A 16989-nucleotide genomic window follows, 5' to 3' on the forward strand; every position below is an offset into this window, starting at 1 on the left:
AGAAACGCCCAGAAATGGAAATAATTCTATTGTCCTCTATACCTGGCAGTCTAATTGCAAACAGAAGACTACATAGATGAAAACTAACCTAATTTTTTATTGTGACATACAGATAATTGTGGGGTAAACCTAAACATAAAGGAAAACATTAACCAGTACCTTCAGTTAATATAATAGGAGCATAAATCATAGATATAGAACTGCACAGTTACAGTGGTAGAACAGATGGTATTATTTAATAAAAATAAGTTTAGTGAGCTAGATCAGGACAAGCGGAAGACCATGATGTGAAGCAGATCTCTCTTTCTACTTAATAATCACTGCCTGTTTGTCACACTGTTCAATCCAAAATATTACATTTGCTACCCTCACTCATTCCAGCCACTATACCTGAAGTTTGACTTCACCTTGCTCTCTGGACCCTGAGGGCTGTTTTCTCTAAAATCTAACAGCCAGCCTCTTCTTTCCTCCCTTTTCCACATTTCCTTAACCCAGCAGTTCTGCGGCCCCCTTGCCATACTGTGCAGCCATGGGATTTGTGTGGCCCTGTGCTCTTCAGTGCTGCTCGGGGCGACTGCACACCGGTGCCGGGCAGGCACCACTCCCATTGTCAAAGAACTTCCCGCATAGTCCCTGCTTTCCCTAAGCCTCCCGTTCTCTCCCTTCCACCACAGCACATGTCTTCGCTTCCAGCTTTAGTGAGAAAATAGAGCCCGATAAGAATTAACTTTGTTCATATATACCCCTTAACCTCTGACTTTATTAAATTTATCTTCTTTTCAGCTGGAAGACGTTTCTCCTTCTGTTCAAGGGGATAAGTATGCTTACAACCTACATCCTTTCCTCCAATTTGCCTGGAAACCTTGTTTTATCAATTAACTTCACTATTCCCCTTTTTAAAATTTTTCTTTTTAATGTAATACTTGAAACATACAAACAATATATTAATAATGTCACTATCATTTGATTAATTGGAAGATAAGGACAAAGTTTTTTTTTTAATATATTTTATTGATTATGCTATTACAGTCCCATTTTTTTCTGCCCTTTGTTCCTCTCCACCCTGCACCCTTCCTCCCTCTAGCATTGCCCCCCTTAGTTCAAGTCCATGGGTCGTACATATAAGTTCTCTGGCTTCTCCATTTCCTATACTATTTGATAAGGAGAAAGTTTTAATTGGCAAATAGATGAGACTTTGAAGGCTAAACATTAAGTTAACATAACTTTTAAAAACATTTTATTTCATATTAAGTTAATTTATGATATGTGCAAAAGGGCTGGCACCTGTTGATACACTGTCCGAGGATTACTGGTACAGGCATAACTTGTTTTATTGCACCTCATCTCGTTGTGCTTCATAGATGTTGCATTTTTGACAAATTGAAGGCAAGCCCCTTTACCAGCAAAAAGATTACCACTTGCTTTATTGTGATATTCACTCATTGTGTTCTGGAACCAAGCCTCAATATCTTTGGGGTATGCCTATGTAACATACCTTCATACCATAACATTCCCCCATTTTATAAATGATAGAACTGTGATTCAAAGAGATTAAGTTTACGCAATGCCTGTCTGTGCTCTTAGCCATTATTTGATGTTAACTCTAAATTGCTCAAATTTCTGACTAAAGGTTGGTGTTCCTTAAACAGTTTCATGAAATTTCAAAGGGATAAAAGGAGGAATGAATACACAGATAGGCTTTTGAAAGAGATTGGAAAACTAAATCAAAATCATAGGATCCAAAATAACGTATAATATAATGAAAGAAGTTGGGAGAAGTGTAGGAGACACAAAGGAAGCCATGTTCTTGCTAGTCCAGAAGCCATGGAGGAGGGGGATAGCTTGAGAGTCAGGTATAGGACTAAGTGGTTATTCCACTGCTTCCGTTTGGATTTGTGTTCTAATTCTTGCATTCTTCTTTCATAGTCTTACACCTGAAATTGTCAGTACACCTTCGTCACCAGAAGAGGAGGATAAGTCAATACTTAATGCAGTTGTTCTTATTGATGATTCAGTGCCAACAACAAAGATTCAAATCAGGCTGGTAGATGGGAGTCGTTTGATACAAAGATTCAATAGTACACACAGGTAAGCTTCTAGTTAGCTGACAGGCACATGGTTATTTATGTAAATTGTATGTGATGAGTAATGCAGAATATTAAATTCTTTAGATTTGCACTAAGTTTTTAACAAAAGAAAGAAAAACTTGAAAAGGGTAATAGCTATGTGTAAGAAGCAAAATACTTAGTAATTAAATACCTTTTGTAAACCGTCCAAATATTAATTGCAAATCCAGGTATCACTCCAAAGAAATAAAGAAAAAAGTTAAAAGCTACAGCTTTGCACTGTTGCCGAAACCACATGAAGTCGAATCAGATTTAATTTAATATAATAAAACCTTATTTGGACTTTACTCATATAAAAATTTATGGTAATTCTAATTGGGATTAATTTTTACATGGCAAATTCTTCATAATATAAATTTGTAGTGTAAAGTTTAATTGTGGTATTATCAAGTACTTCATACAAACCATTATAAATGCCATTTTAACATTCATTTGGACATCAATATTTGTGTTAATATTTTTGTTCATTGCATCCCTCTGAGGGACACATTTATGTTCTTAGTTAAGTTGCTATCTATATGTGAAAGTAATCTTTTTTACTTTAAATCATTTTAATTTTTCAGTTGCAGTTGATGTACAATATTATATTAGCTTCAGGTGTATAACCTAGTGATAAGACATTATATAACTTAATAAGTGCTCATCTTGGTAAATCTCTTACCCAGCTGACACCATGCATACTTATTAGCATAGTGTTGACTGTATTCCCTATGTTGTATTTTAGATGTCCATGACTATTCTGTAACTACCAATTTGTATTTCTTAACTCCTCCACCTTTTTCACCCATCCCCGCCTGCATGTGGCAACTGTCAAAATGTTCTCTGTATCTGAGTTTGTTTCTGTTCTGTTTGTTTCTTAGATTCAATTGTTGATAGATTGCCATTTTATTGTTCATATTTCATCTTCCCTCCTCCTCTTCCTCCCCTTCCTCCTTCTCTTCCTCCTCATCCTCTCCCTCCTCCTCCCTCTTCTCCTCCTCCTTCTTCTTCTTCCTCCCTTTAACATTTCATGTAATACTGGTTTGATGGTCATGAACTCTTTTAGCTTTTTGTTGTCTGGGAAGCTCTTTATATGCCCTTCATTTCTAAATAATAGCTTTTCTGAGTAATCTTTGTTGCATTTCTTGCTTTTTATCACTTTGGATATTTCTTGCCAGTACCTTCTGGCCTGCAGAGTTCCTATTGAGAAACTTATGGGAGCTCCCCTGTAGGTAACTGCTTTTCTCTTGCTGCTTTTAAGATTCTTTCTTTGTCTTTACCCTTTGGCATTTTAGTTATAGTGTGTCTTGGTGTGGGCCTCTTTGAGTTCATCTTGTTTGGGACTCTCTGTGTTTCCTGGATTTGTATGTCTATTTCCTTCACCAGGTTAGAGTAGTTTTCTGTCATTTTCTTTCAAATATGTTTTCAAGTTCTTGCTCTCTCTTCTCCTTCTAGCATCCCTAAAGTGCAACTGTTGGTACGCTTGAAGTTGTCCCAGAGGCTCCTTACACGATCCTCATGTTTTTGGATTCTTTTTTTTTTTTTTCTGTTCTGATCAGGTATTTTTTGCTTCCTTATATTCCAAATCACTGATTTGATTTTCACCTTCATCCATTCTACTGTTGATTCCCTGTACGTTATTATTTTTCAGTTCGTGTATCCTTCATTTCTGACTGGTTCCTTTTTATGGTTTCCGTGTCATTTTTATGCTGATGAAGTTTTCTCTAAGTTCATCTACTCTTCACATAAGTTCATTGAGCATCCTTATAGCCAGTGTTTTAAACTCTGTATCTAGTAGATTGCTTGTGTCCATTTTGTTTAGTTCTTTTTCTGGAGTTCTGATCTCTTTTTTCAGTTGGTACATGTTTCTTTGTCTCGTCATTTTGGCAGCCTCTCTGTGTTTGTTTCTGTGTATTAGGTAGAACTTTTACATGTCCCAGTCTTGGAAGAGTGGCCTTATATAGTAGGTGTCCTGTAGAGTCCAGTGGCACAGTCTCCCCATGACCCAAGTTAGGTACTTGAGGTGTGCCCCACCCCCTGTGTGAGCTGTGTACACCCTACTGCTCTAGTCACTGAGCCTTGATTGCCATTGGCATGTCAGTGGGAGGGATTTACCCCCAGGCCAGTCAGCTGCAAGGACTGACTGCAGCTACCACCATGCAGAATCAGCTGTGCAGGGGATCATCCCACAGAGCAAGACTTACTTCAGCAGGGCTCTGGTGTCTGCTGAGTCGGCCTCTTGAGTGTATCACTTGTGGAGGTGGTTGGGTAGTGCTTTGATAAGGTTTGAAGCCATCCACTGGGTACGCTGGCTCTGGGTCCTCCAAGGTATGCAGGCCAAGGTCAGCCACCACATGTGTTCTGCCTGGGACACCCAGCATGAGCCACAAAGTGATCTGCAATTGTCTGCTACTTGTGCTGGGCTTGGTGGTACCAGGGAAAGGCCATGCTGTGAACCAAGGCAGGCTGCCACTCATGCTGGGCCTAGGGCCACTTAGCAAGAGATATGGGGCACGCCAAGACCAGATGCTGCTTGTTTTAGAGATTTGGGGAACATCTGAATCATAAGCCAAGACAGGCCATTTGTATGGAAAAGGCACTGGAAACAGCTTGGTGGGCCCATAAGTTAGGTGGGGCAGGGTCTCAGGGAGTCCCCCTGGCAGGTGGAACAGTGTTAGCCAGGTTGATGGAGACTGAGATATGGTGCCCACCTGCCAGCTCTGTGTAGGAGGACTCAGAAAAGGAACACTGACCTCTACCAGCATTTCTGCCTGGGCAAAAGCTGCCCCTCCTGCCCCACCCCCAGATGCTAGATATTCAGTTCCTTCCTGTGTGTCCCTGGTACCTTTTGAGCTGTTGCCCCAGTGCTGGAGCTCAAGTAATTGAGTCCAAGTAAGTCCATGCATGGGACCTTTAGAAGGAATGCCTAGGACTACAGAACCCTCTGTCTCACTCAGCCACAATCCCTGCTGGGTTGCACAGCCAGAAGTTATAGGACTTCTCTTCCTGACACTGGAACCCTGGGCTGCAGGGCCTCTTGTGGGGCTGGGAACCATTATTCTCAGGGGGACTTCTGCAGCCTAGATGTTCCTCCCAATTTTTATCTGCCACACGTGGGTATGGGACCAACCAACTCTGCATCTTCATCTTGGCTCCTCCTACCAGTCTCAGTGTGGCTTATTTATATCCTTAGTTGTAGAACTTCAGCTAGATTTTAGAGAGTTCTGAATGATGGTTATTCGCTAGTTTAGTTGTAATTTTGATGTGGTTGTGGGTGGAGTTGAGTACTGCATTTACCTATGCCACCATCGTGACTGGCAGCCCTGTGTCAAAATAATTTTTGAAAATTATTCTTATGACTTATACTTTTTATAGTCTCAGACTCACTCTGACACAGGCCAATTTGAGGTAGCTTTTTCTAGGTCTTATGCTGCTAACATATTTTATACTCTGTAAAAACTAGGACCTGCACTTTCATGGTAACAACATGGTTGAACCCTAGCTGGTGTGGCTCAGTGGATTGAGTGCCAGCCTGCCAACCACAGGGTTGCCGGGTTGTTTCCCATTCAGGGCACATGCCTGGGTTGCAAGCCAGGTCTCCAGTAGGGGACGCTCAAGAAACAGCCACACATTGATGTTTCCCTCTCTTTCTCCCTACCTTCCCCTCTCTAAAAATAAATTAATAAAATCTTAAAAAAAAATGGTTGACATTTTGTGCATAACTCACATGAAGATTGTCTCTGTTTTACAGTAAAAGTAGATACTACGTATACTCCAAAGTTATTCCTCACATTTTGCCTTAAAGCTAAGTCCATCCGAGCTAGAAAGCATTATGCTAAGCGAAATAAGCCAGGCAGTGAAAGACAAATACCATATAATCTCACCTTTAACAGGAACCTAAACAACAAAACAAAGAAACAAGCAAAATATAACCAAAGTCACCAAATAGAGGACAGGCTGATAGTGACCAGAGGGGAGAGAAGAGGGAATTTCAAGGGAGAATGGGTAGGGTTTACAGGAACAAATTTAAAGGACACATGGACAAAAACTAGGGGGAGGGTGGTAATGAGAGGGAAGTGGGAGGGTTGGGTGGGTGGGCTGGAATGGGAGTAAAAGGGAGAAAACTGTACTTGAACAAAGATTAAAAAAAAGCTGGGAGGGTGGGAGGGGGACTGGATTGGGAGTAAAAAGGAGAAAACTGTATTTGAACAATGATTAAAAAAAAAAAAGCTAAGTCCATCCATTGAAATAGTATTAATTAAAGAAAGTTACAACACATTTTGAAACGGGTTAGAATTGTGTAATTATCTAATTTTAGCTAAAAGCTTTCATGGCAATACAACTTCTGTATCACAAATTATTTTTATCTTGTTTTTCAGGATCCTGGATGTTCGGGACTTCATTGTACAGTCCCGCCCTGAATTCGCAACTCTTGACTTTATTCTTGTGACTTCATTTCCAAACAAAGAGCTAACAGATGAAAGCCTGACGCTACAAGAAGCAGATATTCTTAACACTGTGCTACTCCAGCAACTAAAATAATACTGCTGCTCCTATTTGCGCAGTAACATAGAAGAGAGATAATGTGCCATATTTAATAAGGAAAACTTTCTTATAAAAATACCAAATTGTTTTTATTATTTATACAGATACTTTTTGGTTTTACTCTTATTCTGTCCTCCAACCTTAGCGTAGATGAATTTGTACTGGGAAAAGATCTCAAGATAAATGTGTTTGAGTTTTTAGTGGTAGGGCCGGCTTATATTCATAGATTTTAAATATCCAGTCAAACTAATTTGTTACATGCTCAGTGTTAATGTAACAACATTTCTTGGCAGCGAAAATGAACAAAACTCCATTTTGATAAATTGAGTGAAATTTGCACTAAGTTTCTTCATGCTGCATTGATCAAGAGCCATTAAGGAATCTTCTGATCAAATATTTTGAAAACTTTTCTGTAATATATACTAAAGAGTATCTGTATTCTGATTTTTGAAATGCTTTGATGATACGATGATTATTTCTCCTATTAAGATATTATGCATCCTTTTTACTGATTGATTTAACTATATTACTGTATCAAGAAAATACAGTTTGGCCTTGTATTTTACAGAACTATGAACATTCTAACCTAGAAACACATAACAGTGAGCAGTCTTGAGATGTGGCCAATAGCACTTTAACACAGAGAAATTACAGTCCCTCTCAGAGCCTGCCTGATCACATGCATTTACTTGTTCAACACGTGTTTCTGGGGCAGGGGTCCCCAACCCTCACACTGCAGACCAGGCCCAGACCATGGTCTGCTAGGAACCAGGCCCCACAGTGGGAGGTGAGAGGCAGGCAAACGAGTGAAGCTTTGTCGTGTTACCACCTGAGCTTTTCACCTCCTGTCCCAGCCCGCCCCCACCCCCCACCCCATCTTCCACAAGCCTAGTCCCTGGTGCCAAAACGGTTGGAGTCCGCTGTTTTAGGGGACCCACTGTAGATATCAAACACTATTTGAAGTGTCAAAACCAGAATGTATTCTTCTCCAGAACAAAACAAGTGTAGAAATATAGGAATGCCAATTCTGTCAGGCTTAGATCCAATTCTAGATCTGAAGAACGGCCAGCAGGAATGTTTGCATTTCTGTTGAAGCCAGGCACTTCCTGAATGAGGCAGGCTATGTCAGGAATGATAGAAAAGCTTTGTTTTCTTCCCAGACACCAGTTCATCTTAGATCACCACTCCTGATTAGTTTTGTATTGCTGCTGTTAACAGGTGACTACAAACTTGGTGGCCCATAACAGCAAAGACTCATTGTCTTCCAATTCTTCAGGTTAAACCAGCCTCACTGGGCTAATATTAAGGTGCTGACAGGACTGCGTTTCTTTCTGGAGACTCTGGGAGAAGCATTTCCTGGCCTTTTCAGCTTCTAGAGGCCACTTGTGTTCCTTGGCCTGTGGTCCTCTGTGGCCCTCTGTTCCTGTCTTCAGAGCCAGCAACAATGTATCTTTCTGACTTTTCTCTGTCATTATATTTCTCTGACAATAGCCATGAAAGGTTCTCTGCTTTCAAGGACTCATGTGATTAGATTGGGTCCACTAGGTCATCCAGGATGATTTTCCCATCACAAGGTCTGTAGGAACCTTAACCACATCTTTAAATTCTCTTTTACCATGAAAAGTAACATAGCACAGCTTCCTTCTGGAGGCTGCAGGGGTGAAGCTGCCCTTTGCCTCTTCCAGCTTGTAGAGGCTGCTGGTGTCCCTCACTGAAGTGTGTATCCCTGCCCCTCCCGTGTGCTTCTGTTCTTCCTCTTTTAACTACCGGCTTTAGTTCTGCTTTTCTCTTTTAAGGATCTTTGTGATTACATTTAGTTTATGTGGATAATCCAGGATAATCTCATTTCAAAATGCTTAATATAATGACATCTGCAAAACTCACAGGTTTGGAGATTAGAACATGAGTATTTTAGAGGCCGGGGCTAGGGGCACACTATTCACCACAGTTTACTCCGGCCTCAAAAATTCACATCCATCCCAAAAATTCATCCCAAGCAGAGGTGCTCAAAAATCTCAGACCATTACAGCATCAGTTTCAAATGCAGTATCTTATCTGAATCTCACTGAAAAATCCCAAATCTCATTTAAATCATCTAAATCGGGTATGAGTGAGGACCTGTGTATGACTCCTGAAACACAGTTCCCCTCCACCTGCGAACCTAGAACCAGCGATTTTCTCCCAAATATGAAGATAGGGCAGGCACAGGATAACAGTTACAGATATTCCTGTTCAAAAAGTCAGAAAACGGAATGAAAAAAGGACGCACCAGTGCCAAGTGACACAGCAATTTAGTTAGGCACACTCTGTTGGGCCTCAGCCTGGAACTGGGGTTCTGTGGCAACCAGCACCATCCTCTGGGCTTAAGGCTTCCTCTCAGAGTCCTTGAGTTTTTCGTGAAAGGTAGCACATGTTTGTAGCCTAATAGTTTCATCAACTTGTTTCTTGTCTGGAAATCTGGGAGGTCCAGTCACCTTCCATTTCATACACCCTGTACCTTTTAGTGTAGGAGGGCACTGTCTGCTGGTACAACATTATCAAAACACTGGGGGGTCTTCTGTGTGTGTTACAGGATTCGCTGAGGTCTGGAGGCTCCTCCATGTGCTTTTCTAAAATAAGGAACTCCATCTCTGATTTGGTTCTGAGATGGCCGAGAGGATCTGTAAGTCATACTCCTAATCTCTTCAAAGAGCCTTTTGTGTGACTGCACACTCAGGCCTTTTATCTTTCTCAAAGAGGTATTAGCAAAAGTTGTACAGCTGCCCTCTTGCCTCTTTCCCTAGAGCAGGCTTTCCTGAATCTCGTAATTTTCATGTCTCTTGCCGTTAGGGTAAGCTAAGAATTTTCAAGTCATCAAGTCCTATTTTCCTTATATATAACAGTTGTTCCCTCAGTGTATCTCCCCTCACATTTTACTGTAATCTGCAAGAAGGAAGCAGTCCTCACCTTCTGCACTTTGCTGAGAAATCTCTCTATCTAAACATACTAAATTCATCACTTAAAATGTCTGCTTTCCACATAACTGCAGGACACAATTCAGCTAAGCTTTTTGCCACTATTTTCCTGTAGTTTCCAACAGCTTGCTCTTCACTCCCCTCAGAGCTCTCACAGGCAGCACCTTTCATGTCCTATTTCTCCTCACAGTCTATTCTCGGCAACTGAGATGTTTTCTATGGTGATTCTCTGCCATGCTCCTAAAGTGTCTTCCATCCTCTACTCACTGACCGGTTTCAAAGCCACTTCTGTAATTTCAGGGGGCTGTCGTGGCAGCACCCCACTTCCAGGTATCTAGAAAACTCTTTTGCCTACTTGCTGCCAGTTGATGTGAATGTGCCAATAAGAGATTTAAAATTCTTCACCTTTCTCAGGGGCTCTGGTGGGTTTAAGGCAGCAGATTTACCTGTGTGGGGGGTTTTAGTACTGCAAGTGCTACCAGAAATTCCACTGAGAGAAGTGTTGATCACACCACTACAAAGAAAGCTTTTTCTGAGTGTCATAATAGAGTCAGAAGATTATCCCTAAGTCTTCTCCTCAGGATAGGACACCCTGTTTCTTCCCACTCATTGCAAACAACTTGGAGAATACATAAACAATAGTTTAAGGAGTCAATCTCAGTTCAGAAAGTTGACAAGAGACACTGCATTTTCTCAGGAGCAAAATCATCTTCCTAAAGAAATATGCTATTGAAACAAATGAGCATTTTGAAACAAAAGGGCATTGTTCTGCTTTGAACTAACAAAATGGGGGTGGGGGTGGGGGATAGCCAAACCCTGTAAAATTACTTGAAATTTTATTCTTGTAGTTTACTTTTATCAGTCAATTATGTGCACATACAGAACTGCCATTTTTGTATACAGCAGTCTTCCAAGACACAGAGATTTACATTAGGAGAATTAAACATCCAGGAGGGATGAACAAGACTTACATGAACTATATAGTGCTTTGCTTCAGAGTCATTTTCCTGGTTTCTTTTTACTTCCGCAGTCATGGTAACTTTGAAAATCTGTAATCCTCTCAGAAAAGAGTGTGTCACTGAGCAGTGAGGCGACCGTGTGTGGAGTCGGATGTTTTGCATGACATATGTAATCACAAACTTCGAGTGTCTTCTTACCAATAAAGAATGTTTTCACAGAAACTCACTGAAAATCCTTTTCAAAATTTTCCTTGATTTGCAGTTTTATTTGAGTGGCTTAATAAAGTATTTTAAGCAGTGCATCTTTTTAATGGTCAGAGAAAAAACTGAGCTGAAGCAATGTAATCTCAATTTCCCATTACTGTTTCTGTTTTTATTCCATCAAAATAAAGGTGCAAATTTTTCTCAACTTTTCGCCACAGTGGATTTCTGAAAACCTTGTCACAACATATATTGTTAATAAAGTGCAGCCTGTTTTCCCCTTGAGTTTTTGTCCCTGCTCCGTGATGCAAAAAATTCAGTGGAGTAAATTTGAAGATCTGATTGGCTTTATTGAGCAATTCATGAATCGGGCAGCATCTCACCTAGCAAGTAGAGCGGAGTGCCAAAGGGTACAGAAAGGGAAAAGTTTTTAAAGGCAAGACAAGGAAGTTTATTTCAGGTCAAGGTACCCTGCCTGTGGGAGTGGAAGGAGCCTATGTGGCAGATTACTTCATCCTCCTGTGGGCTGTGTAATGAACCTGGCAGGCTCAGGAGGTCACGTGGCAGACAGGCCTGACAACTAAGTAACCGAAAGTAACCACACAGGGTGCTCTGATCCCAAATTCCAAGCTGGTCAGATCACATCTGGTAGTTAACTGCCCAGGCCTATTACTTTCTTACAAAGATCAACCCTTTGTTAAGTGAGCCCTTTCCATTGTTCTTGTGAATCGAAGATAATATACCTTAGATATGTCAAAGTCATTTCCTTTTATAGACTCCTCAGGGCACAACCTCCCACCAGAGCCTGAGACCACAGAACCCCTCATTGTTGTTTTGTTCCCCCAAATTCCATCTCTGTGTGCTGTAAATGTTAGTTATTAACCACCCTGTACCACCAATGTAGAAGTAATGTGTGTTTCTCCATTTTGCTTTTTCTCCAGTCCTAGAGATTTCCCTGCTTTGCTTTCTCATGACATAAATGTACCATCAGTGGATTTCATGTACCTTCCTTAATGTTTTCTTTTTTTATTTTAAATGCATAAAAGAGACTGCAGAGCTATAATTCTCTGAACCATATTCTCAATATGTTGAGATCTTGCTTCCAGGCATATCCTCAAATTTTGGCTCAAATAAACTTTTTCTAAAATTCTTCTATAGGTTTGGATGTTCTGTTATCTATATTCCTTTGAGGAAGGGAAAGGCCTATGTGGCAGGTTACTTTATAGATGATGACCAAAACCTTTCACCCCAACCAGTTGCTATTGTATTCCCCGGGGAAAGTGTAACAGCAGGTAGTTTAGGTATTACATCTTGCTTTGCTTAGCACAAGTGACTCCATTTGGAGCTTGCCATTTCTTTTTAACAGTGGTATGGCCTTGTTTCTCCTTCTATTAACAGATTTTATTCTTCCAGGAATGGAAGAATAAAAGGAATGGTGGAAAGTATAATTTTTGGTTTTCTATAAGAATTATGTTGATTAAAAAGTAACAATAATACAAATATTCAGAACATCAGTAGGCTTAACAGTGGAAGCATGAACATGGTTGAGTTCAAGTGGAGTCCTGCTTTCACCAACACGGAATTTTAAATTGGGCCTGGGCTTTTGAGCATAGTAGGTGGTAGGATGAAGTAACATCTAATAGAAAGAAATGTTCATTCTTTCTACAAATCAATGTCAGATTTGACATTTTCCAAGATCAGGTGGTCATTTTTATTAATGTAAAACTATATGTAAACATCTTTCATACATGCATGATATAAAATATGTGGTGATAACATCAAGGCTAGGAGGTCTTTTTCCCCTTGAAAACCTATTTTAAATATTTATAGTGTGAGTAAATGTAACTTTGAAATATTGTATACATAGGTGTTCTAGGGCAACTCAAACTGTTCTAACTTTATATCTTTAATATTAAGCATTGTGTGATTTATTTCCAATAAGGGGTACATACCTTAGAGATAACTATTTGTGTTGGATATTTATTGAAGGCTTACAAAGAGCAGAATCCTATATTTGGCAGCAGCCTGTTGCATATGGTCAGTGTCACAGTTGTCCTCTGACCTCAACTTACATATGATTTCTTCAGAGAAGCCTTTCCCGATGCCCCGACCTAAAATCATCCCCTTGTCTCTCTCAGTACACCATTCTGTTTACTGTATAGCATTAGCAATACCTGATATTTTGTTGCTGATCTGCTTGAATTTTTTCCTTTTTACTTTTTTATATTAGATTTTATTGATTATGCTATTACAGTTCTCCTGATTTCCCCTTTGCCCTCCTCCACCCAGTACCCTCAACTCCCTCAGGCAATCCCCCACCATTGTTCACATCCATGGGTCACATGTATAAGTTCTTTAGCTACTCCATTTTCTATACCATACTTTATATACCCATGATTATTCCGTAACTATATATTTGTACTTCTTAATCCCCTCACCTCCTCACCCATTTCCCTACACCCCCTCCCATTTGGCAACCATTAAAACACTCTCCATATCCATGATTTTGTCTCTGTTCTTGTTTGCTTAGTTTTTTTTTATTCAATTGTTGATAAATATGTATTTTTGCCATTTTATTGTTCATTGTTTTTATCTTTATTTTTCTTAAATAATCCCTTTAACATTTTATATAATAATGGTTTGGTGATGATGAACTCCTTTAGTTTTTTCTTATCTGGGTAGCTCTTTATCTACCCTTCAATTCTAAATGATAGCTTTGTTGGGCAGAGCAACCTTGGCTGTAGGTCCCTGCTTTTCATGACTTTGAATATTTCTTGCCTATCCTTTCTAGCCTGCAAAGTTTCCTTTGAGAAATCAGCTGACAGTCTTATGGGAACTCTCCTATAGGTAGCTAATTGTTTTTCTCTTGCTGCTTTTAAAATTTTCTCATTATCTTTAACCTTTAGCATTTCAATTATGATGTGCCCTAGAGTGGATCTCTTTGCAGCCATTTTGTTTGGGGCCCTGTGCTTCCTGGACTTGCATGTCTATTTCCTTCACCAAATGAGGGAAGTTTTCTTTCATTATTTTTTCCAATAGATTTCCAATATCTTGTTCTTTCTCTTCTCCTTCTGGCATCCCTATGATGTCAATGCTGGACCTCTTTAAGTTGTCCCAGAGGCTGCTTATATTCTCCTCATTATTTGGATTCTTTTTTCTTGTTGTTCTGATTGGCTGTTTTTTGCTTTTTTATGTTGCAAATCATTGATTTGATTTTTGGCCTCACCCACTTTATTGTTGTTTCCCTGTAGATTGTTCTTTATTTCAACTAGTGTATCCTTTGTTTCTGACCAGACCTTTTTTATCCTGCTGAGGTCCTCACTAAGTTCCTTGAGCATCCTTATGACCAGTGCTTTGAACTCTGCATCTGATAGATTGCTTATCTCCATTTTGTTTGGCTCTTTTTCTGTACTTTTGATCTGTTCTTTAATTGGGCCATGTTTCTTTGTCTCCTTATTTTGGCAGCCTCCCTGCATTTGTTTCTATGTATTAGGTAGAGCTGCTTTGACTCCATATCTTGGTAGTATGGCCTAATATAGTAGGTGTTCTCTCAGGTCTGGTGCCACAGCATCCCCTATCACCCAAGCTGGGTATTCAAGGTGTGCCCTTTGGGTGGGCTGAGTATACCTTCTTCTTGTAGTTGCGACTTGGTTCCTATTAGCAGATTAATGGGAGGGATTTACTCAGGCCAGTCAGCTGCAAGGATTGGCTGTGACCACTGACCACTAACCTCTGCCCTCCTTGGTAGATCAGCTGTGCAAGGGCAGGGCGATGGTGCTCAGATGTGGTATGTAGCTGTGCACTGGCTGTGGTGGCCCTGTGATTTCCAGGGTGGTGTAGGCCAAGGTCAGCCCCCATCTGTGTTTTGCCTGGAAGCACCCTGCCTGAGCTATAAAGCAATCTGAGATGGCTGCTACTTGTTCTGGGCTTGGAGATTCCCAGGTGAAGCCAAGCTGTGAATCTAGGCTGGCTGCTGCTAGTGCCAGGCCTGGGGTTCACTGAGGCCAGCTGTTGCTTGTTTAAGAGGATTTAGGAATCTGTGCTTCAAGAGCCAAGACCAGCCATTCATATGGAAAAGCAGTTTGTGTTGGCCCATAAGTTGGATGGGTTGGAGTCTCTGTGGATCTCCCTGGTGGGTCAGTGTTAGCCATGTTGATGGAATCTCAGATATGGCACCTGCTTGCCATCTCAGTGGCTCTGTGGGGGAAGGATTTAAGAAAGGGAAAATGGCCTCTGCCTGTGTTTCTATCTGGGAAGAAGCTGTCCATACCTCTTTCCTTGATGCCAGATACTTTAATTCCTCCCTTTATGCCACCGGTGCCTTTCAAGCTGCTACCCTGGTGCTGGAGCTCAGAGAGAGTGAATCTGAGTAGGTGAGTCCATGTATGGGTTCTTTAAGAGAAACTGCTTGGGGCTCCAGAAGTTTCTTCCACTGACTCAATTCCCAAACATTTTTGCAGCCAGAAGTTGTGGGGACTTATCTTCCTGGCACTGAAACCCTGGGCTGGGGGGCATGGTGGGAGTGGTGTAGGACAGGGACTTCTTGCTCCCAAGATATTCCTCCCAAATTTTTATCCACCATGCATGGGTGTGGGACCAGCCTGTTCTATGTCTCCATCCCTCCTACCAGTCTGGATGGATGTGGTTTCTTTAATTCTATAGTTGTCAGACTTCCATTCAACTTGATATCTGATGGTTCTAAGTGATGGTTCTATATTTTAGTTATGATTTTAATGTGGTTGTGTGAAGCGGTGAGCCATGTCTGCAACACCGCCATCTTGACTTGGAGATCTGCTTGACATTTACCCCATCTCCTATCGTAGAGGCAATCTTTCCCACTCTTAATTCCTGTTATATGCCAAAACAATTTAGTGATGCCATTAATGTTCTTTATTTGAGGTGGGGAAATCCATTGATTGATGAGTAAGCGGGGAGATACAGTGCTTTACAAGCAGTGGAGCAAGGGATTTGGGCAAGAATGAGTTTTAGAATGGCAACCTGAAACAGGCCATGATTGGCTAGAAGGGCAAGGATTTCCTTGTAAAGATAGCAGGTCCTATTTCCCGTAAGTGCAGCTGACTTAGGTTTAGATTTGTGATGTGGGACAGCCTCCATTTGTGAGTCCTGATATGTGAATTAACTTTATCACCCCAGATTCTCAGAACGACTTTGTGAGGGCAGGGGTTTTCTTTTGCACTGCTGTATCCTTACAGCCCAGAGCAGTATCTTAAATGGAGGAGTCACTCAGTAAATGGTTAACAAGTAATAAATCCGTGAATTAAGAATGGGATCCTCTTAACATTGGAATATATGCATCAATGGTTTAAAAATGGGAGATTCAGAATAGTGTCGACAGAATTAATAATGGTGATAAAAAACGCTGTACATTTTGATTGGGTTTTAAAGGAAGGGGTAGAGATGTGTTGTACAGGTGGCAGCGTGGCTCATTTCCAGGTGCGGGAGCACCTCTTCCTGCAAGTGAATGGTCCTGGCAGTTTCCCAGGTGGAATAGGGGCGAAGAGGGATAAGGAATGCCCTCCTAAGAAAATAACAGTATGTGAAGTGCCTGGGTGTGTCTGAATCCAGTAGTAGGTAGGTGCTGTGATTTTAGAAATTTAGAGATAAAGGAGAACACTATTCTATGGAGACATGATGAAAATCTCTCAACCTGTTAAGTTCTCTTTGATTACCCACAAAAGTGTGCTGGTCACTTGTCATGTACTCTGGTTGCTTATAATAAAAATGTCCTCATAGATTTTATCTGTATATCAAGTTAAAATACTACTAGCCTTATAATAGCTATTACTTGATGCATTTTGTTAATTACACATAATTTAAAACTATTAGCCATTGATGTTTTATTTTGGAATGTAATACTACATTGTCATTTATTTATTTTAATGCTGATAAGTTCCAAAAAGTGAAAGTTTATTTTATGAAATTTAATCACAATAAATTGGGAGTGTGCTAAAATATATGTAAACACTTTTATAAACTGGAAAGGTACAGAAGGATGATACTAGATGCTTTCATCACATGTCACTTTAAAATCACACTAGTGTGAGATGTTAACTTTGGCAACCCTCTCAAGTTGGCTGAACTTATAAAGAAAATACTCACTAGTCATTAGATATTGTTCTTGTTCTCTAAATTAACCCCATTACCCAATCTTCCACGCAAGCAAAGAAGGCAGGAATGACCTGGAGTTACTGATTTCCTAATAAC

General features: G+C 40.5%; 1 protein-coding gene across 3 annotated transcripts in view; it reads left to right on the forward strand.

Moving 5' to 3' along the window:
* Window positions 1-11047, forward strand: part of UBXN2B (UBX domain protein 2B) — a 34636-nt gene extending 23589 nt beyond the window's left edge. For 2 of the 3 annotated variants that reach the window (XR_004904350.1, XM_028533690.2), the window contains 2 exons: window positions 1927-2088; window positions 6485-11047. Coding sequence is in view for 2 of the 3 variants with exons in the window: in XM_028533690.2 (XP_028389491.1) it covers window positions 1927-2088; window positions 6485-6647 (325 nt within the window). In the remaining variant the exon portion in view is untranslated. Of the gene's footprint in view, window positions 1-1361; window positions 1856-1926; window positions 2089-6484 lie in introns of those variants that run through there. The other variant, XM_036031133.1, reaches the window with a different exon arrangement.
* The last annotated feature ends 5942 nt before the right edge of the window (window positions 11048-16989 follow it).

This window comes from Phyllostomus discolor, chromosome 7 (genome assembly GCF_004126475.2).
Source record: "Phyllostomus discolor isolate MPI-MPIP mPhyDis1 chromosome 7, mPhyDis1.pri.v3, whole genome shotgun sequence".
Lineage (NCBI taxonomy): Eukaryota > Metazoa > Chordata > Mammalia > Chiroptera > Phyllostomidae > Phyllostomus > Phyllostomus discolor.